Below are 18,624 nucleotides of genomic sequence, written 5' to 3'. Positions count from 1 at the left end.
TAAAAAATGGTCTTTTCTTCCTCTGTTACTGTAGGCTATGTGCTTCAGAATGTAACCATAAAGGGCAAGTACCAGATAAACTTTCGAATCATCAACTGGAACCTTAGCAACACAGATCCAACATCTTCAGAGTATGTCACTCTAGAGAGGGACATTGAAGATAAGGTGAGGTCACTTTCAAATCGCCCGTCTCTTCCTTCCCTGAGTACTCCTATCATTACTCCATCGGACTTATATCTACCAAGTAATTGTTTCAACTTTGCCGATGTGTTTCCACTTCTCTAGTGCTTGCAAAGGTGCCAGTGTAGCTTGGTTGTCTGTTTCCCAGGCACAGAAACTGAAGCTCATAGAGGAGCACTGTGAGGGCTGAAGAGATGGCTCAGAGCATAAAACCCTTGCTGGCCAAACCTAATGAACTGAATTTGATTCCTAGGTCAAACACCCCAAGTCACTCCACATCTAAGGGTGGAAGGAAAGAATTCCATAACGTTGTCCTATGACCTCCAGATATGTGCCATGGCATGAGTGAACTCCACATCATACACACAAAATAATAATAAATAAAAAATTTAGCTTTCTGTTGCTATTAAAAATACCTGAAATAAACAGCTTTCCAAAGAAAGGTTTCTTTTGGACTGATTGTGTCAGAGGTACCAGTCTGTGCTCAGCCATCTCTGTTACTTTGGGTCTAAAGTGAGGCAGATCATAACCATTTCAGGAATGTGTGGATGATAAAACTACTCCCACATGACAGCCAGAAAGTAAAGAAAAGAGAGGAAGAATCAGAGACAAGATCTCATCTTTGAACAGCACACTCCCAATTTCCTCCAATTAGACCCCTTCCCTTACAGTTTCCACTACTTCCCAAGACTTCACTTAATTATGAACTCCTAGATGGATCAGTCCATCAAGAGGTCAAAGCTTGGCTGGGCTGTGGGGATGCATGCCTTTAATCCCAGCACTTGGGAGGCAAAGGCAGGTGGACTCTGAGTTCGAGGCCAGTCTGCTCTACAAAGCTAGTTCCAGCACAGCCAGAACTGCACAGAGAAACCCTATCTTGTGGGGGAAAAAAAGTCAAAGCTTTTATCATCTAATCATTTCTTGTAAGCTCTATATAGGTACAGTAGAGAATGGGCCTTAAACACATGACCCTCCCCCAAGGGACGTTTCAGACCTAAACCGTACCAGTTATGGGGTGCCTGGAGGTATACAGTAAGTCAGAGCAGAGCTAGTATTTGAATTAAGGTCTCCTTTGTCCTGAAACCCATGTTCTTTGCTTTGTTTCTAGTGATCTCTCCACCCCCATGGGAATTCTCTCTAACCAACCTTCCTACTCCTACTTCTAGGTCACCACACTCTACACAGGCAGCCAGCTACAAGAAATATTCCAGTCTTGTCTGGTCACCAACTTGACGTAAGTTCTGAAGGTTGGAAACTGATCAGCTTCCATAGATTTAGCAATAATGGGATGGATATGGGAGAACAGTTTTTTGACATAGAATTTAAAGTATAAACATGATAATTTTATATCCCAGACTAGCCTCTCTATTGAACAGTTTCACACATGATCATTTTATTTAATCCTCTCATAGGTCTCTATGAGGTAGTTACAGTGGTCATATATGAGAATCTGAGCCTCGGATAAATGATTTTTCTAAAGACGATCAACATGAGATTTAAAAGCTGGTCTTAGGGGGACGACAAAGATGACTGTGCTTGAAAGCGTTGGACCACCAAACATAGGGCTTGCAATACTTGCAAAGTTCAGTACCTTTGGTGTTCATTTATGTGTATATATGTGAGTGCTACATTCATGTGAGGGGGGGTGAACAAGCAAAGGATATCAGATGTCCTGCTATGTCACTCTCCACCTTATTCCTTTGAGACAGGGCATCTCCCTGAACCTGGAGTTAGGCTTGCAGTGAGCAAGACCAGCTATTCTCCTGTCTGGCCCTGATAATGCTAGGGTTATAGGACTGTTCACAGGCAGCCATGCCCAGGTTTTTTTAGAAAGGTGCTGTTGTCTGAACTCAGGTTTTTATACTTATATTGTAAGTGTTGTCCACCTCTGAAATTTAACATGGGGATAATTATAGTAACATCTTCCACCAGAGTGATAGAAGCCACATTTTAAGGATAGTAATACATATCAAGTATTTAATATATGTTGTTGCTACTGTAATAGTTTCAGCTTATTTCCTAGAAAACCAGAAACTAGGGATCCTGAGGAATCTGGATAACCCCAATTCGTACTTGTAGATCTATGAGAATTTAAAAGTAGCAGCTTGAAACACTGTTAGTATTCATTCCTGTCTGAATTCTTATGGTCTCTCTTCCTAGGTCGGGCTCCGTGATGGTCACTATCAAGGCATTGTTCTCCTCTTATCTTGACCCCAACCTTGTGAAGCAAGTCTTTTTAAATAAGACATTGAATGCCTCCTCCCACTGGCTGGGTGCCACCTACCAGCTGACAGATCTGCATGTGATAGGTACATATGGTGGTGCTGGTTTCATAAGTGGAAGCAATAAGGTCAATTAAGTGAAAGAAAAAGGTTTCTGAGTAGTAGTAAAATAGAGGTATAAAAGAGGATTTCTGGAGGCCCGCGTTAATGCTTCCTGCCTATGATTCATCCAAAAGAAGCAAAAAGAGGAATATGAAGCAAATACACCTAGGGATTTATTTTATTTTGTAAACTTTATGAGTGTGGTGTACATGGTGTGGATGGAGAAGTTGATACCAGGTGTCTTTCTGTATTTCACTCCACTTTATTATTTGAGACTCTACCTGGATCTCACCATCCAAACATACTAGATCGCCAGTAAGACCCAACAATCCTGCAGTCTCCTTCTCCCCAGTGCTGGGGTTACAGGTGCATGCTACACCCAGGTTTTTTTCTTTTTCTTTCATTTTCTCTTTATTAAGAAATTTTTTATTCATTTTACATACCAACCACAGATCCCCCTCTCTTCCCTCCTCTCACCCCCCCCCCCCGCCTCCCCCTTATCCCCCATTCCCTCCTCCGAAAAGGTAAGACTTCCCATGGGGAGTTAGCAAAGCCTACACCCAGCTTTTTAAATATAATATTTGTATTAATGTTTTGAGAACTTCATTCATGCATACAATGCATTTTGATCCCCTCAACTCCTTACATATCCACCCTCATCTTCCACCACCCCCCAACTTAATATTCTCTTGTTTCTCATAACCCACCAAGTCCAGTTTGTGATGCCCATATATTCATGGATCCACTGTGGAGTCACACACTGGATGTGGTGGACCTACTAGGGCCACACTCTTACAAAAAAAAAAATAGACTCTTTATCCATCAGAAGCCTTCAACTGCTAGGCTCCTCAGCTAGGGATGGAGGCTTGTGAAGTCCTCTCTTCATGCTAGAATATTTACTGGATTGATCTTGTACATACCTTGTGATGACAATCACAGCTGCTGTCAGGTCATAAATATGGCTGTACTATTATGTCTACAAAATGCTGATTTGCTCCAGTCCTTGCTGACCACTGGCATTTTTATAATCTTTCCACATCCTATTCCATAATGGTCCCTAAACCTTATGGGGCAGTGTATGTGATATAGATGTCCCATTTGTGGCTGAGCACTTCAGAGAAATTTATTCTCTACTTTGATCATTTATGAAATTCTTTAGTAACAATTCTTTATTAACAATTGTCATTATCTACTATGCAAAGGAACTTCTCTGGTGAGGTGTGAAAGTAGCATTAATCTATAGGTAGAGAGATATGAATTCATAAGGTAGTTTATACTATGTAAATTTAGCAGATTAATAGTAGTAGGTCATTTCTCCCAGTTTTTTATGTGGGTGCTAGGGATTCAAACTCAGGTCTTCATGCTGGTGCAGTGAGCACACACTGACTGAGCCATCTCCTTAGCATCCTACATGTAAACTAAGATGAGCTGACTCCTTGGGTGCCCAAAATGAATAATCAATAGCTGATTGGTTGTTGACAAATAGTTAATATGGAAGTTTTACCTCTCTCTCTCTCTCTCTCTCTCTCTCTCTCTCTCTCTCTCTCTCTCTCTCTCTCTCTCTCTCTCTCTCAGACATGAAGCCACCCATTCTTCTGCCAACAGAAGTCCCAACAATCAGTTCCAGTTCTCAGCATTTCAATCTGAACTTCACCATCACCAATCTACCCTATTCCCAAGACATAGCCCAGCCAGGCACCAGTAAACACCAGCAAAACAAAAGAAGTATTGAATATGCGGTGAGAATCATGTTGCTTCTCCACTTCACTGCCAGACAGAATCTGACTGTGAACACTGGGTCAGTGGGTAGTTTTTTTAAGAATAAGAGTTCTTGAAAACACATTCTTATTCCCATTTATAAATTATGAAGAACACAAAGAGACTCAATAGCTAGGAAAGGGTGCTACAGCTACGTCATGCCCTGGAACAAGACATCCTGTGCTTGGGCTTGCATTTGTCAATAAAAACATAGATTGGGAAGTATACTTAGTGACTAATGGAACCTGAGGTTCTGACATAGGGAACATGGCCCTGTCTTTCAGCTCAACCAGCTTTTCAGAAACAGCAGCATCAAGAGTTACTTTTCCGACTGTCAAGTTTTAGCCTTCAGGTAAGTGCCAATTCAGGGCCTATGGACCCTGAGGACATCTTGACCTCAAACTCATTATGTAAATGAATATCACCTTGAATTTCTGGTCCCACTACCTCCACCTCTGGTGTAGAGTGCTGGGATTACAGCCCTGCACCATGAAATCTAGGAAATTACTAATGTGGAGTCTCTACATTGTAACAGTGCAGCCATGGGGAACAGTCCTGGGACAGCACTCCCCTCTAGTGGCCTTGTCAAGGGTAGCAGCCACAATGTAAGTAAAGTAATTACCTTGCATGGAGACTTGAGTTTGGATCCCTAGCACCCATATAAAAACCTGGCGTGGCCTCATGCACCTGTTACCCAGAGCTGGGCAGGGGGAGAGAAACTTAAAATGATTCTCTTTTCATAATTTCTTGGTTCCTATTTTAGGGAAGACAACTCAAGGGATATAAAATTGTTGCCTAAAAGCTAGCATTTTCATACAATAGGGAGTCCAACTATCTTAGAAACTTAGCTAAGTGTATGAAGCCTACCAGATATAATGGTGATTGGTAGAAGGGGTCATGCAATCCAGAGTACAGAACTACAGCAAATATACATCTGCATAAAAAATGGCAACATTCAAATAAGCTAAATTTTATTTGAGTAATTTGGATTTCAACATAAAATACTTGATTTGTGGATGAGAGTAAGAATCGTCAAGAACTATCACATGGAGCCAAGCATGGAGACATATCTGTAACCCCAGTACTCTTTTTCCTAGAGAATTGAGGTTCTGATTTATGAATTTAGACTTACTGACAAAACAACTTTTAAAAGAACTAAAAAGGAAACTTGATTACTCTTTTATTAGACTGAGAGAAAAAGAACAGAATAGGCAAGGTGTAAATTCTGGGACCTTCCAGGAAGAGGAGAGAGAAGAAAAAAAGAAAACTCTATGCTTTTTGAGTCAAGTTAAGAATTAGGGGTCTTCAAACAGTATATGAAGTATTTGTGCCAGAAGTGGTGAAGGAAGTCTTCAGAGAAAGAGTAAGAATGCTTAGATTGCCAGGGAAAGCATGCTTAGGACATTGGCTGGCACATAAAAAAATAGATAGAAAGGGGAAAGGCAATGATTTTTTAATTGTAACTCGGAAAAGCAGACAGTGAGGAGCTGTAAGCAAGTGCATCAAAGAATGTGCTTCTGGTGAGTATGAATACATAACTTTTTAGGAGGCTAATTGTTCCTATCTCCTTAGCATTTCCAAACCTGGTATTAACTCTTAAAGAAGGAGATAGTGTTATATAATGTTCTTAACTTTGAGGCAGAACAGACAATCATGGCTCTACCCATGGATAGAGGTAGAACTCAGAATACATTCTTTTGACCAGAAAGAAGTAACTTTGCCTTAAAGGACTTCGACAAAACTATAATATTGCCACCTTTTCATATGAATTTGAAATTTTAAGAAACGCACATGTAATGCTTTTCTAGTGTTAACAAGGAATCAGGCTGTGAAATCCAAAGCTGATTATGAGGGAGGAGTCCATCTTCAGTGGCCTGATACCTGCTAATGTCTGTCTAAGTATTGAAGACCAAGGCAGGAGGATAGGGGTTCAAGAGCAACCGAGACTATACAGTGATACCCTATCTCAAATAAGCCATCATTGTCTCAATAAATCAAGTGCCTTCATGATCTGAGAATCTCTCAGTCGATAAGATGTCTGAGTAGATAAAAACACACTTGCTGCCAAGAATGATAGGTTTAAGCCCCAAAATGCTCATGATAGGAAGGAGAGAACTGACTCCTAAAAGTTGTCCTCTTACCTCCATATGAGCAATGCAACATATGTGAAAACACACACACACACACACACACACACACACACACACACACACACACACACAAATAAGCACAGTAAAAATATTTTTCAAAAAGACAGCAGAATCTCACCTGAGGAGAGATCTAGGAGGCCATGGTACTGTAGACTCCATGTGATTATGATTCCTGGTTGACTGTCTCTGCCAACTATGTCCATTTATCAAAATGATAGTAGCGGGTTCACTCTTGAAGGCTATGAGCTCCACAACTGTGGGTTCTTGGCCAGATTTACAGTGTCAGGCATATTTCCTCCTGTAGAGCAAGCAGGTCTTAAATCCAGTTGGAAAGCAATTTGTTACCCCTATACCATTTGTGCCATTATTGAATCCATGGCAAAGTCTTGATGGACTGGTCATAATTGTAGTTCCCAGGATTCACAGCTGAGTAAGACTACTAGTGCTCACCCCCCCCAAGCCCAGAATCCTGAATAGCACCTCCTAGCACTGTGAAAGCTGGCCACTGGGGAGGAATCTTCCTGGTCAGTTCCAGTGTGATTTCTCCATGTCTTAGGACAAAAGTGTGTGGTGCCTTCAGCAACCAGGTCTTAGCCTGGCTTTAGCTTGTGTAAGCTATTTGTAGGCAACCACAGCAGTTGTGAGCTCATAAATGCAGTGGTCCAGTTTTATCTAGAAAACACTGTTTCACAGCCTTCCTCCATGACCTCTGGCTCATATAATCTTTCTGCCCCATTACACAATGATTACAGAACCTTCGGAGGATGAGTATAATACAGAATACTCATTTAGGCCTAGCCACATTTCTAGTATAAAGTATCAACAATTAACACCTGTATCAGAAAGTGCAAGTGTAGAATGTTGCATTGTTGGACAAAATTCTCCAAGAAAGAGAATAGCAACAGAGAATCTACAACAAATGTAGAATAACAGACATCCTTGTTCATCCTCTATGCCCTCTCAGGTCTGTCTCCAACAGCAACCACACAGGAGTTGATTCCCTGTGTAACTTCTCACCATTGGCTCGGCGAGTGGACCGAGTTGCTATTTATGAGGAATTCCTTCGGATGACACAAAATGGCACCCAGTTGCTGAACTTCACCCTGGACAGGAAGAGTGTCCTTGTCGATGGTAAGGCTCCCTGGTCAGTGAAGACAAGATGACATTCGAGCCATGGTTTCTTAGATAGATTTCTTCTTTTTTCAGGGTAAAATTTGTGATGTCTAATTGATTTTAAAATCTGAATGAAAATGCTAAATGAAGCAAGGGTAGGAAGTGACAATCATTTGTAAATACTATTTTAATTGAACAAAATTAAATACTTAAATTTAAGCAGTGGATTATAACTCTATTCTGTATTTCTGTAAAGTTTTATTTAAATGAATAGCCAGGCATGATGATGACTGTAAAACTTTAGTCTAAGTTTTATCAAGGCAGAGACAGGTAGATCTTTATGAGTTCAAGCCCAGCCTGGAATAAATAGTGAGTTCCAAAAGGGCTATATAATGAGATCCTGTCTCAAAGGAGCAAAAATTTTTTAAAAAAATGAATAAAGCATGCCTGAGGATATATCTCAGTGGTACGGAACTCTCCTCCCATGTCTAAGACCTTGGATTTTACACCTACCCTCAAATAATAGGACAAACTGGCCAGATGTCATAGCATATACCTTTAATCCTAGCAGTCGGGAGGCAGAGGCAGGTAGATCTGAGTCTGAGGCCAGCCTGGTCTATAGAGTGAGTTCCAGGACAGCCAGGGCTACACAGAGAAACCCTGTATTGAAAAACTCAAAATAAGTAAATAATACATTCTCATATGCATTCTATGTTTCATTTATTTCCAGGATATTCTTCAAACAGGGAGGATGATGTGATAAAGAATTCTGGTAAGTTTCAGAGTAGTCCATGCCTAGGGTGTCATAGCAGCACCTTCTCTGTAACCTTGTTATCAAGTGCTGTATGCAAAGGATCATAAATGAAAGAGGGTCCAACCATGGCAAGGACTGATGAGGTAGAGTGGACAGACATTAGGGCTTTCTTCCTATTGGAAGCCCATACAGAAAGAAGTGGGGTGTGGAGTCATGTGAAATTAAGCCACTAAGCTTTCTCCACAAGATTCATACCCATCCTCAGGCCACACAGGGCTGGGGAAGGATTGCCATGGTGGCAATGATGGATTTATTCTATTATTTATCTCCCCAGGTCTTCCCTTCTGGGCCATCATTCTCATCTGCTTGGCGGTACTACTGGTACTCATCACATGCCTGATGTGCTGTTTCCTGGTGAGCAAGGAAGTTGGGGGGAGGGTCCTGTATTCTCAATACTGAATTGTTAAGAACTTTTAAACAGGCAAGCCCAAACAGCACTTCCTTGGTCTAGGATGGTCCTAGGATGTGACATTTGTGTCACATAAATGAGAATGTTCTCCAAAAATGATGGTGCCTAGTGTCATTGTAGCCATCTAAGCTTGTTTAAAGAATGTCTATAATGTTTTTATAATGACATTGCATTTGTAAAATAAGGCCCTAATGTTATACAGAACATGAATGTCTATTATACATACACAAGTCCTTCACTGGTGATATGATTTGTGAATATTTTCCTCTAGATTGTATGTGGCTGACCTTTTAAATCTACTTTTTCTAATTTTACTGCAATCAATATTTTATTTATTTATTTATTTATTTATTTATTTATTTATTTATTTATTTATTTATTTATTTATTTGCTTTTAGCCTAGGCTGGCTTCAAAATCACTAGGTAGCCAAGGAGGATCATCAGTTCAAGACCTCCCTCCCTTAGTTTCTGCCTCCCAAGCAATGGGATCAGTATCTATTTTATTTTTATTTGACAAATAATGTGTATTTGTATAAGTTGTGAGGTATGCATTAAAAATGACTAAACCAAGTAAATATCATCTTATCATTTTGTATGGTATGAATCCTACCCTTAGCATTTATGAAATATGTATTATAGTAACTGTAGTCAGTGTGTTCTACAATGGAATTTAAAATTCTAACATTAGTCATTAGTGAAATTCACACAGTAATATAGCACAATGATTAAAACAATAACTAGAGAGTTGATACTAGTAAGTGCTGGCAAAGATATAAAGTAACAGGAACTCTTACTGAGAACTAGTGGAATGTAGGTTGGTCATTTCTTTGAGAGTTACATATACTTGCCACAGGACATAACCATTCTAATCCTATTAATTTTTGCATGAAAAATGAACATACCTATCTATAAGACCTGTGCAAGTTCAAGCCAGACAAAATTCCAGCACTGAAAAGGGGAGGTAGATACAAAGTCCCACTCCTAACCAAGAAGCTCTTTGTAATTGACACTTGCTGGCAAAGGGAAAAATCATTTTCCCCAATGGAGTGTCACTAGATATACCAACCACACTCCAGAGCAGGCACTATGGCCAGGAGTAGTTGACCAACACAAAATGAACTTCATTGGGATTTTTTGTGGGAGTGGGGCTTTTTTTGGCATTTTTTTTGTCTTATTGAGTTTTTGTTTTGATTTTTTTCTTTTTTTAAGAGAGAGTGTAAGAGCATGAAGTTGAGTTAGGTTAGGGAGGTGAAGAATATCTGGGAGGAGTTGAGGGATGGAAAATAATCAAAATATATCATATGAAAAAAAAGTTCTTTTAAAGACTATAAAAAAGAGAGAACATCTATACAAAGATTTGTAAAAAAAAAAAAAAGTGAATAACTACCTTTTTAGTCATAGCCAAATTTAAAAAAAGAAATGAGAGAAAGAAAGAAAGAAAGAAAGAAAGAAAGAAAGAAAGAAAGAAAAGATAGACAGACAAAAATGAACTCAACCTGAAAACAAAACAAAAAGTTTCCATCAAGAAGTATATCTCAACAATTGAATGCTATTCAGTAATAAAAAATAATGAATGGTTGATCTGTAGAGACAGAAATTATCCCTGAGATTTCTTGAAACATTATGTTTGCAAATGTCAGGAAAGAAAGAATTATGATGAAGCATAACATAGAGATGATAAATGGGTGTTTTTCATCCCCTTTCTACATGATAGTTTAAAGGGTTATAATAAAAACTTATAAATAAATTATTTCTTTTTGAAACAGAATTTCACTATATAGCCCAGGTTAGTATTAAATTAACAACTTCCTAATTGCTGTGAGTAGATATACTACTGTTCTTCACTAAATCATTCACTTTAAATGTGTTGACTTTACTGCATGTCAGTTATTTGTCCTTTAAGCTAGAAAAATGACAGTGGGGAGGAAGCACAGAAATTGGGATGAGAATGAGACAAGAATATTAGGAGAAAATTATAAATAAGTAGATAAGTGCTTGATAGTTAGAAATATATAGAGAGATATATGATGGATAGATGGTTGACAGAACCTAATTGACAGAAGGATATGCAGATGGTTGATAGTAGCTATATAGATAACAGATAATACATCTATCTATCATTAATACATGATAGATAGATGATAGAATCATAAATGATTGCAAGATGATACATAATTCAGAGGCAACTGATGACACAAGCAGAGACTAGATTATTGATGTATGACAGAGAAGTTTATACATGATTGATAGCTAAATGTTTAATTAATATTAATAAATTAATTCAGAAATAGAAATAATAGATATATGGGTGAAGTAATAGTTGAGACTAGAGAGAGAGAGAAAGCATTTTAAGGGAGAAACCCAAACAGAGAAAGGAAGAAGAGAGATATAAGAAAGATCAAGTCTCTAGCTTTGCCCATGTTTTCATTCCTTCTATCTCCCCTACCTGGATGGATAGCTAATTCATTTTTATGGCTTCTCCTGACCCTCACAGGTGACTGTGTGCAGAAGAAAAAAGGAGGGAGACTACCAGGTTCAACGTCACCGCCTAGGTTATTACCTGCCTCACCTAGACCTGAGGAAGTTCCCATGACTCCACCTACCTTTTCCCTAGCAGGATCCAAAGAATAAATAAACCACATTGATCAGACTCAGCACCTGTGACTTTCTTGACTTTGTCACTGAGGAGGTCCCTGGGAACTAAGTGAGAAATATTCCTCTTTTGTTAAGACTTCATGGAGATTGTTAGTTATGGTCTATGGCCTCATAGTATGTCTTTCTTCAGGCACAGCAGAATTTGTGAAACTACTTGTATTAATTACTTTTCTTGCTGCTAAAACAAAATATCTGACAACAGCAATGTAAAGAAGGGTTTAGTTTGGCTTACAGTTCCAGGGGGACACAGTCCATTATAGCGGGGAAAGCTTGGTGACTGGTGCAGGCACCAAGCTGGTCATATTACACAAGCAGTTAAGAAACAGAAAACAGGAAGTGGGGCCAGGCTATAACATCTCAAAGCCCAGCACCCTATGGACCTCTTCCAGCAAGGCTCCATTTCATATGTGAGACTATAAGGAGCAATCTACATTCAAACCACATCAGTATAGAAATTCTCATGGTATAAAATGAATATACCCCTTCAGTGTGGTGTGTACTCTCCTTGTCACTCACTGCATGTCAGCCATTGCACTAATAAGTGTATCTCCAATTCCTCTACTCCATGAAGTCCAAGGTTCTCTTCAACTTAGATTCTCTGTGCTCATCTTCTGCAGAATTTCCACCCAGATTCTCTTGGGTCATTACCCTCTCCCCTTATGGATCATCCAAGATAAGAAGTAGGTGAAGGAATGAGTGAGCAGGTCAGAAATGACTCCAGAATTAGACTCAGAACTTGGGGTTCTAAGGCATATAGAAGTCTGATTCCATGAATAATGTAACGATTTTCTGAAAGTAATTTTTAAATGTAAAAATCAATAAAACATGGAGAAAGACAATAGGAAAAGTAGTCATTTACATTTTCTTCCATCTTCTTGTGGTCTGAACACAAGTAAACAGTGTAGACTAGCCTCACAGCTGTCTTGCTTTGAATTTCCTGGAATACATTGCATGATCTCTATATACTTTTTAAAAGCTACATTATATATATATATATATGTGTGTGTGTGTGTGTGTGTGTGTGTGTGTGTGTGTGTGTGTGTGTGTGTGTGAATAATTTGTGTATATATCTGTTTATCTGTTATGTTATGCCACTTAAATGCAGGTGCCTACTGAGGCCAGAAAAGTGTGTTGGATTCCCTAGAAGTGAGTTACAATGTGTTGTGTGCTACCAGATATGGATGCTAGAGATTGAATTTGGGTCATCAGGAAGAGTAGTATACACCCTTAACCTGACCTCCACACATTTTGAAAATCATAAGCGATGATAACCAATGGCTATGAATCAAAATGATGGCATTGTAAACTTCCTTTGATGTGAGTCTTGTACCCTCAGTCTACTTAAGCAGTCATTCTTTGAGAATACACTCAAGAATATGATAGTTAAAATTCTTATTGATAACTGCTATAATATACTTATTACAGTTATGTATTAATTAATAACTTCCCAAACAAGCATAATTTAATCTTATTGGAGCATGGTTATAGATGTGATATTTTTGTTGTGAAAATAACATCACAGTGGGTGACAAGATTTAACACATTAAGTACAACAGATAACAAACTCAGTATGTTATCTTTATTATATAACTGCTGTGGTCTAAGTGTGCTAAGTGTGCCCTCCAAAATCCATATGTTAGAAATGCAATCCTCAAGTGTTTTGTAGTTAGTTTCTCTAACTTAAACATTACCTGTAGGTTGAGGGAGCTTCCTAATCCTTAAAGTGCTGGATTGAGCCTGTATGATAATGAGTATTCAGAGATGGGTAATGCCTGGGGGCACTCACCAACCTAAGACAGAGCACCAGTGTGGCCTGGGCAGGTGTCTCCAGGACAGGTAAGGTGATCTGCTGACGTCCCACGCAACCTAAGTCAGAAGCTCATTTTCTAATAAAAGGGGGGACCTGTAGGGCCTTGGCCCCCATTTTGGGTAGCTGTTGCCTTGCTTGCTGACCTTGACCTTGATATCCTCCCTATGCTAATTCTCTGCCGGGTTCCACCCTCCTGAATGCTTAAGGGACGTTCCTTGTCTGTGTATCCTGAATAATGGGTGCTAACAGCTTAGATGCAAGATTATAAAACATTGGTAGCAAACTTCTGCCCTCTGGGGTTCTCCCATTGTGCTATAAGCCTATATTTAAGACCTCCTCCCTCCTTCAATAAACAGCATTAGGCATTCAAAAAAAATAAAAAATAAATAAAATAAAATGGAAGACCTAGCCAAAAGAAAAAAAAAGTGCTGGAAAGATGGCCCAGCAGTTAAGATCATATACTGCTCTTTTGTTCTCTTTCCAGTATCCATAGAAGGCAGCTCACAACCACCTATAATTCGTCACTCTCTTCTGACCTTTGAAAGCACCTGCTTGCACATACATATGCACACATACAAACACACACATACACACACACACACACACATACATACATACATACATAAAAATAAATCTTTATTTTGAAAAAGAAAGTTGATGACTGAGATAGAAAGTTAAAAGATTCACGGGGCCCATCTCCAAGGATAAAACACAGTAAACAATTGCTGGCCACAGAAGAATACCCAATGTAGCTGCCTTCAGATTCTGAAAGGAGCTTCAAGGCTACAGCTGTCTTAAATAGTCCCCCGTCCTAGAGTAGGCATTTCTGTGATGCAGCTGCCTTTACCTGTAAGCAACTCCCATGGTTCACCAACTAGACTTAGATGGTTTTGTTTCTTTGGTCTCTCAGGGATGAGTGTTTGTTCAGGTTTTGCCAGAAAAACTCACAGAGCACCAAGGCAACAATTTTAAAAGTTGAGGATAATAAGTGTTCTGGTCATGTGGGCTCTCCCTGTCTCACGAATGGAATCAAGCTGATATTGACAAAGGTCTTGTGGGCATGGGTTTTTCTGCCTCCTTTGATTCCAAAAAGGGGCTTAGCATTTTCCCTCTTTTGTTCCTGCACCTTCTGCCAGAGGAGGATGAAGCAAGAAGCTACACTTCAGATACCACCACCTGGATCTTAGAATTCCCAACCTTCAAAATCGTGAGAGAATAAATTATCAACTGAGTGGTCTGTGGCTTTGTGTTATAACACCATCCCATGGACATGGACATGGACAAAGACACCATCCTTGAGGGTTTTATTTACATGTTATAGCTGAAGGGATAGAGACTCAAAAACATAAGCTATCTAGAGCAGGAAGGAAAAGAATTACTTAAACTCAAGTTATTGATCTAGACAAACTATATAGAGAGAAAAAGAGGCAGCCTAGAATAGCAGCACACACCTATAATCCCACCATGCAGGACACTGAGGCAGGAGGCGTGTATGCTCTAGGGCAGCCTGGGCTAAACAATAAGACCCTCCAGAGAAGGAAAGAGGAAAGGAGAGGGAAAAAAAAAGAGAGAGAAAAATGAATCTTAGTACACAGACCAATTCTAAGCTAATCTTCCATAAGTCTTAACTGAGAGAATATATACCAAGAAGAAAAAGTAATGAAAAAACAGAAAACCACTGGAATGAAAAAAATCAGTACTGAGAAATGTATTAATCTAAATTAATATTAATTAATATTAATCTAAATTAACATTCAAATACATGCTAACTACAATTCCATATGAATACCAAATTGTAAATACAATACACAGAAGAGGAAGTTTTAAAATGCTTTATTCCTAGGACAGATATAAACAGTATGTCCTGTTACTTTTTTAAAGGCATCAACAAGCCAGGCTGTTGCCAAGACTGCAGGTTGCCCTCCACAAACTGATGGCAAGGGCACAGTGGTGTCCTGCCTGCAAGACAACTACTGCAATGGTGGCACAAAGCTTGTGGAAGTTACCAACCAATGTCTGAGTTGACTAAAGGTCCACTCCACAAGACAGAACCTATGTCTGACACTGCTTGGGTGACCAAGAACCTGAGACTAGATAGTTCAGGGACTTAGGGTTAAACCAAATACTATTTATGGTGGTTTGAATAGGAATGACCCCATAGGCTCATATATTTGCATGTTTGGTCATTTGGGAGTGGTGTTCTTTGAGACGAATTAGGAGGTGTGACCTTTTAGGAGTAGGTGTGGTTCTCTCTCTTCCTGCTGCCTACAGATTACAAATGTTGAACTCTCAACTACAATGTCTACTTGCATTCCACCATGCTCCCTGCCATAAAGGTAATGGACTAAATCTCTGAAACTGTAAGCAAGTCCCAGTTAAAGGCTTTCTTCTATAAGAGTTGCCATGGTCATAGGGTCTCTTCACAGCAATAGAACACTGACTAGGACACTATTGTTCTACATAAAAAAATAAATAGCATTAAATGCAGCTATAGTCATAGGCTAGTGCCTTGCTCAGCTTTCATCAGAGAAACATCCTCCCACAGCAGCTGGGAACAAATACAGTGACCCATAGCCAGACATTATGCAGAGAGCAAGGATGTCTCCCAACACTCAGCCCTAAAAAAGATATCTCCACCAAATCCCTCCCCTCAGGGCTCAGGGAGCTCCGCAGAAGAAGATGTGGAAAGAGTGTAAGAGCCTGGGAAGATGGAGGACACCAAGAAAAGAAGGCCCTTCAAATCAACATAGTCAACATATGTGCAAACTCACAGAGCCTGAAGCAGCATGTACAGGGCCTGAACAGGTCTGTACTAGATAAGGTCCTAGAGTTGAAAGGAGAAATGGTTACATATCCCCATCCTTAACTTAAAAGCAATCGCTAGGTGATAACCACTTGCAAATGAAAATTTAGTTTTCTCCATGGGAGTCTCACTGGGAAAACAAACTACTTTTAAGGGTAGGTTGTATGCCCAGCAGTAGATAGCCAACAGAAAATGAACTCAACAGAGTCTTTGTGGGATAGGTGTGTATGTGGGGGCCAGAGTTGCAAGCACAGACTACAGGGAGTGCCACAGAATTATGTAGTGCCTTGTCCTTACAGATTGTGAAGGTTATTCTTGTTTGTCAACTTGATTACATATGGAATTAACTAAAACCCAAATGGTGGGGCACATCTGTGAGGGAAGTCATTTGAAGTGGGAAAACCCACTTCTATACTGTATCTTTGAGGTGGGAAGATAAACCTTTAATCCAGATCATTTGAACTGGTAAAACCAACCTTTAATGTGGGCCACACCTTCTTCTGGCAGCCTATGGAAAGAATTTGTTAGAAGGAAGCTTGCTCTCTCTTTGCTTGATCTCGCTTTCACTATCAGTCCATTCCTTCACTGGCATTAGGGTTTATTTCTTCAGGATTCTGGTATATACTGAAGACCAGCTGAGACATCCAGCCTTGTGGATTGAACAAGTACTGGGTTCGGACTTTCCATTGGTAGACTGCCATTGTTGTGTTAACTGGACCACAGCCTGTAACCCATCCTAAGGAATCCCCTTTCTCTACCTTCCATATGTATGTATGTATGTATGTATGCATATAGATATAGATATGGACTATATATAGATATAATAAAGAGATAACAGGCTAAGGTTGCCTAGTCAGAATGTATTGGATTTATGCAATGTTTCAGTACATATCTAAGTAACATTTTAAGTTTTATGTCTGTTTTCTAGTTAATTTTCATTACATTTATTTGTGTGTGTGCATGCACATGCATGTGGCGCCAAGCACCCATGTGGTGGTCAGAGAATTGCTTGTGAATCCAGGAATCAACTCACGATTTCAAGCTTGGCAGCAAGAGCTTTTACCTGCTGACCCAGCATGCCCGCCCCTGTAGCATGAATCATTAGCGGGTCTTATTAATAAAAAACATGGAGGCAGATATTGGGGTGTAATCTGAAAGATCAGAGAAGCAGAACAAGCCATAGTCAACCTTACCTTCACAACTCTTAATCCGATCCTGTTTCCACAAATCCTCAGACTGAAAGCTTCTGAGTCCTCACCTGAATGGATCTCAGCTGAACTGCTGCTGAAAACCTAAAAGCTTAAAAGCCTCTAGTTCCTGGTCCTCACGCCTTACATACTTTTCTGCTTCCTGCCATCACTTCCTGGGATTAAAGGCATGTGTCTTTCCCAAGCAAGACATAAGATCTCAAGTGCTGAGATTAAAGGTGTGTGCCACCATGCCTGGCTCTGTTTCCAGTGTGGCTTTGAACTCAGAGATCAGGATGGATCTCTGCCTCCAGAATGCTAGGATTAAAGGTGTGTGTTACCACTGCCTGACCTCTATGTTTAATATAGTGGCTGTTCTGTTCTCTACCCCCAGATAAGTTTATTAGGGTGTACAATATATCAACCACAAAAGCCTATGTCAGCAGGTCTGGCTAATTGCACAACATAGGCAACTCCTGTTGATTTTAAGCAAAATAAGTTTGACATAAAAAGAAATATGCAAGCTGGGGCACAGCCTAGTGGGTAAATGCTTGCTGGTGTCTGCTGGACAGACACAGAGTTTGAATTCCATAATCTGGACACAGTAGCATGTATATGAAATCCCAGCACTCCTGTGAGGCAGCAGGACAGGGACAAAAGAATCCATGGAAGTTCATGGGCTTGAGATACTGTCTCAGTTAAGGAGAGAGGTGAGGATCAACACCAGAGTTTGTCCTCTAACATGTTCTGTGGCACACATTTAACACACACACACACACACACACACACACACAGAGTGGGGTGGTTGACTTCATGGTATAGCTATGCAGAGTCTTTAGAAAGACAGACATATGAAAATAGGTAAGAGAATGATTGTGACTATGGGCAGGAGTGAGCATGGACAGATGGAGATTAGAGAGCGCAAAACTGAAGTTAGGTAGAAAAACCGTGTCCAGAGCTCTAATGTGCAGTGTAGAATTCCCGTCAGTAAAACCATGCTATATAATGGAAACTGAGTAAGCCAGATTTCAGGTTTTGTACTACCCATAAGATTGTAACTATGTGAAATAGCGTGAGGTATTCATCAGCATTGTCAACTGGACTGGTTCTAGAGTTACCTAGAAGACACAGTTCTGGGTATGTCTGTGAGGGTATTTTCAGAGTTTAATTGAGGAAAGAAGATCCACCCTAAACATAAGTAGAACCAAACTCATAGGTGTAGCAGGAATCTTAAAAGCTCTTATTAATTAAATCAAACCTGAGCCAGGTATTGGGGTGAACTGGAAGATCAGAGAACTAGAACAAGCCACAGCTAACCTCACCTGGCCAACTTCTCAGGTGATCTTGTTTTCCTCACACTGGATGCCTCTGAGTCCTCATCCAGAATGAATCTCAGCTGAACTTTGCTGCTCGAAAGCCTG

General features: G+C 39.8%; 1 protein-coding gene across 1 annotated transcript in view; it reads left to right on the top strand.

Moving 5' to 3' along the window:
• The window catches only part of Muc16 (mucin 16, cell surface associated), a 188,228-nt gene extending 176,887 nt beyond the window's left edge, over positions 1-11,341 (top strand). Inside the window, exons 81-89 of the mRNA XM_052726120.1 lie at positions 35-165; positions 1,347-1,414; positions 2,341-2,489; positions 4,080-4,243; positions 4,547-4,614; positions 7,377-7,543; positions 8,256-8,297; positions 8,614-8,693; positions 11,243-11,341. Of these exons, the coding sequence (XP_052582080.1) occupies positions 35-165; positions 1,347-1,414; positions 2,341-2,489; positions 4,080-4,243; positions 4,547-4,614; positions 7,377-7,543; positions 8,256-8,297; positions 8,614-8,693; positions 11,243-11,341 (968 nt within the window). The remainder of the gene's footprint in view (positions 1-34; positions 166-1,346; positions 1,415-2,340; positions 2,490-4,079; positions 4,244-4,546; positions 4,615-7,376; positions 7,544-8,255; positions 8,298-8,613; positions 8,694-11,242) is intronic.
• The last annotated feature ends 7,283 nt before the right edge of the window (positions 11,342-18,624 follow it).

Source organism: Peromyscus californicus, unplaced genomic scaffold (genome assembly GCF_007827085.1).
Source record: "Peromyscus californicus insignis strain IS unplaced genomic scaffold, ASM782708v3 Scaffold_11__1_contigs__length_118956290, whole genome shotgun sequence".
Classification (NCBI taxonomy): Eukaryota; Metazoa; Chordata; class Mammalia; order Rodentia; family Cricetidae; genus Peromyscus; species Peromyscus californicus.
The sequence above is the reverse complement of the archived record's forward strand: the minus strand, read 5'-3'. Positions and strand labels throughout refer to the sequence as shown.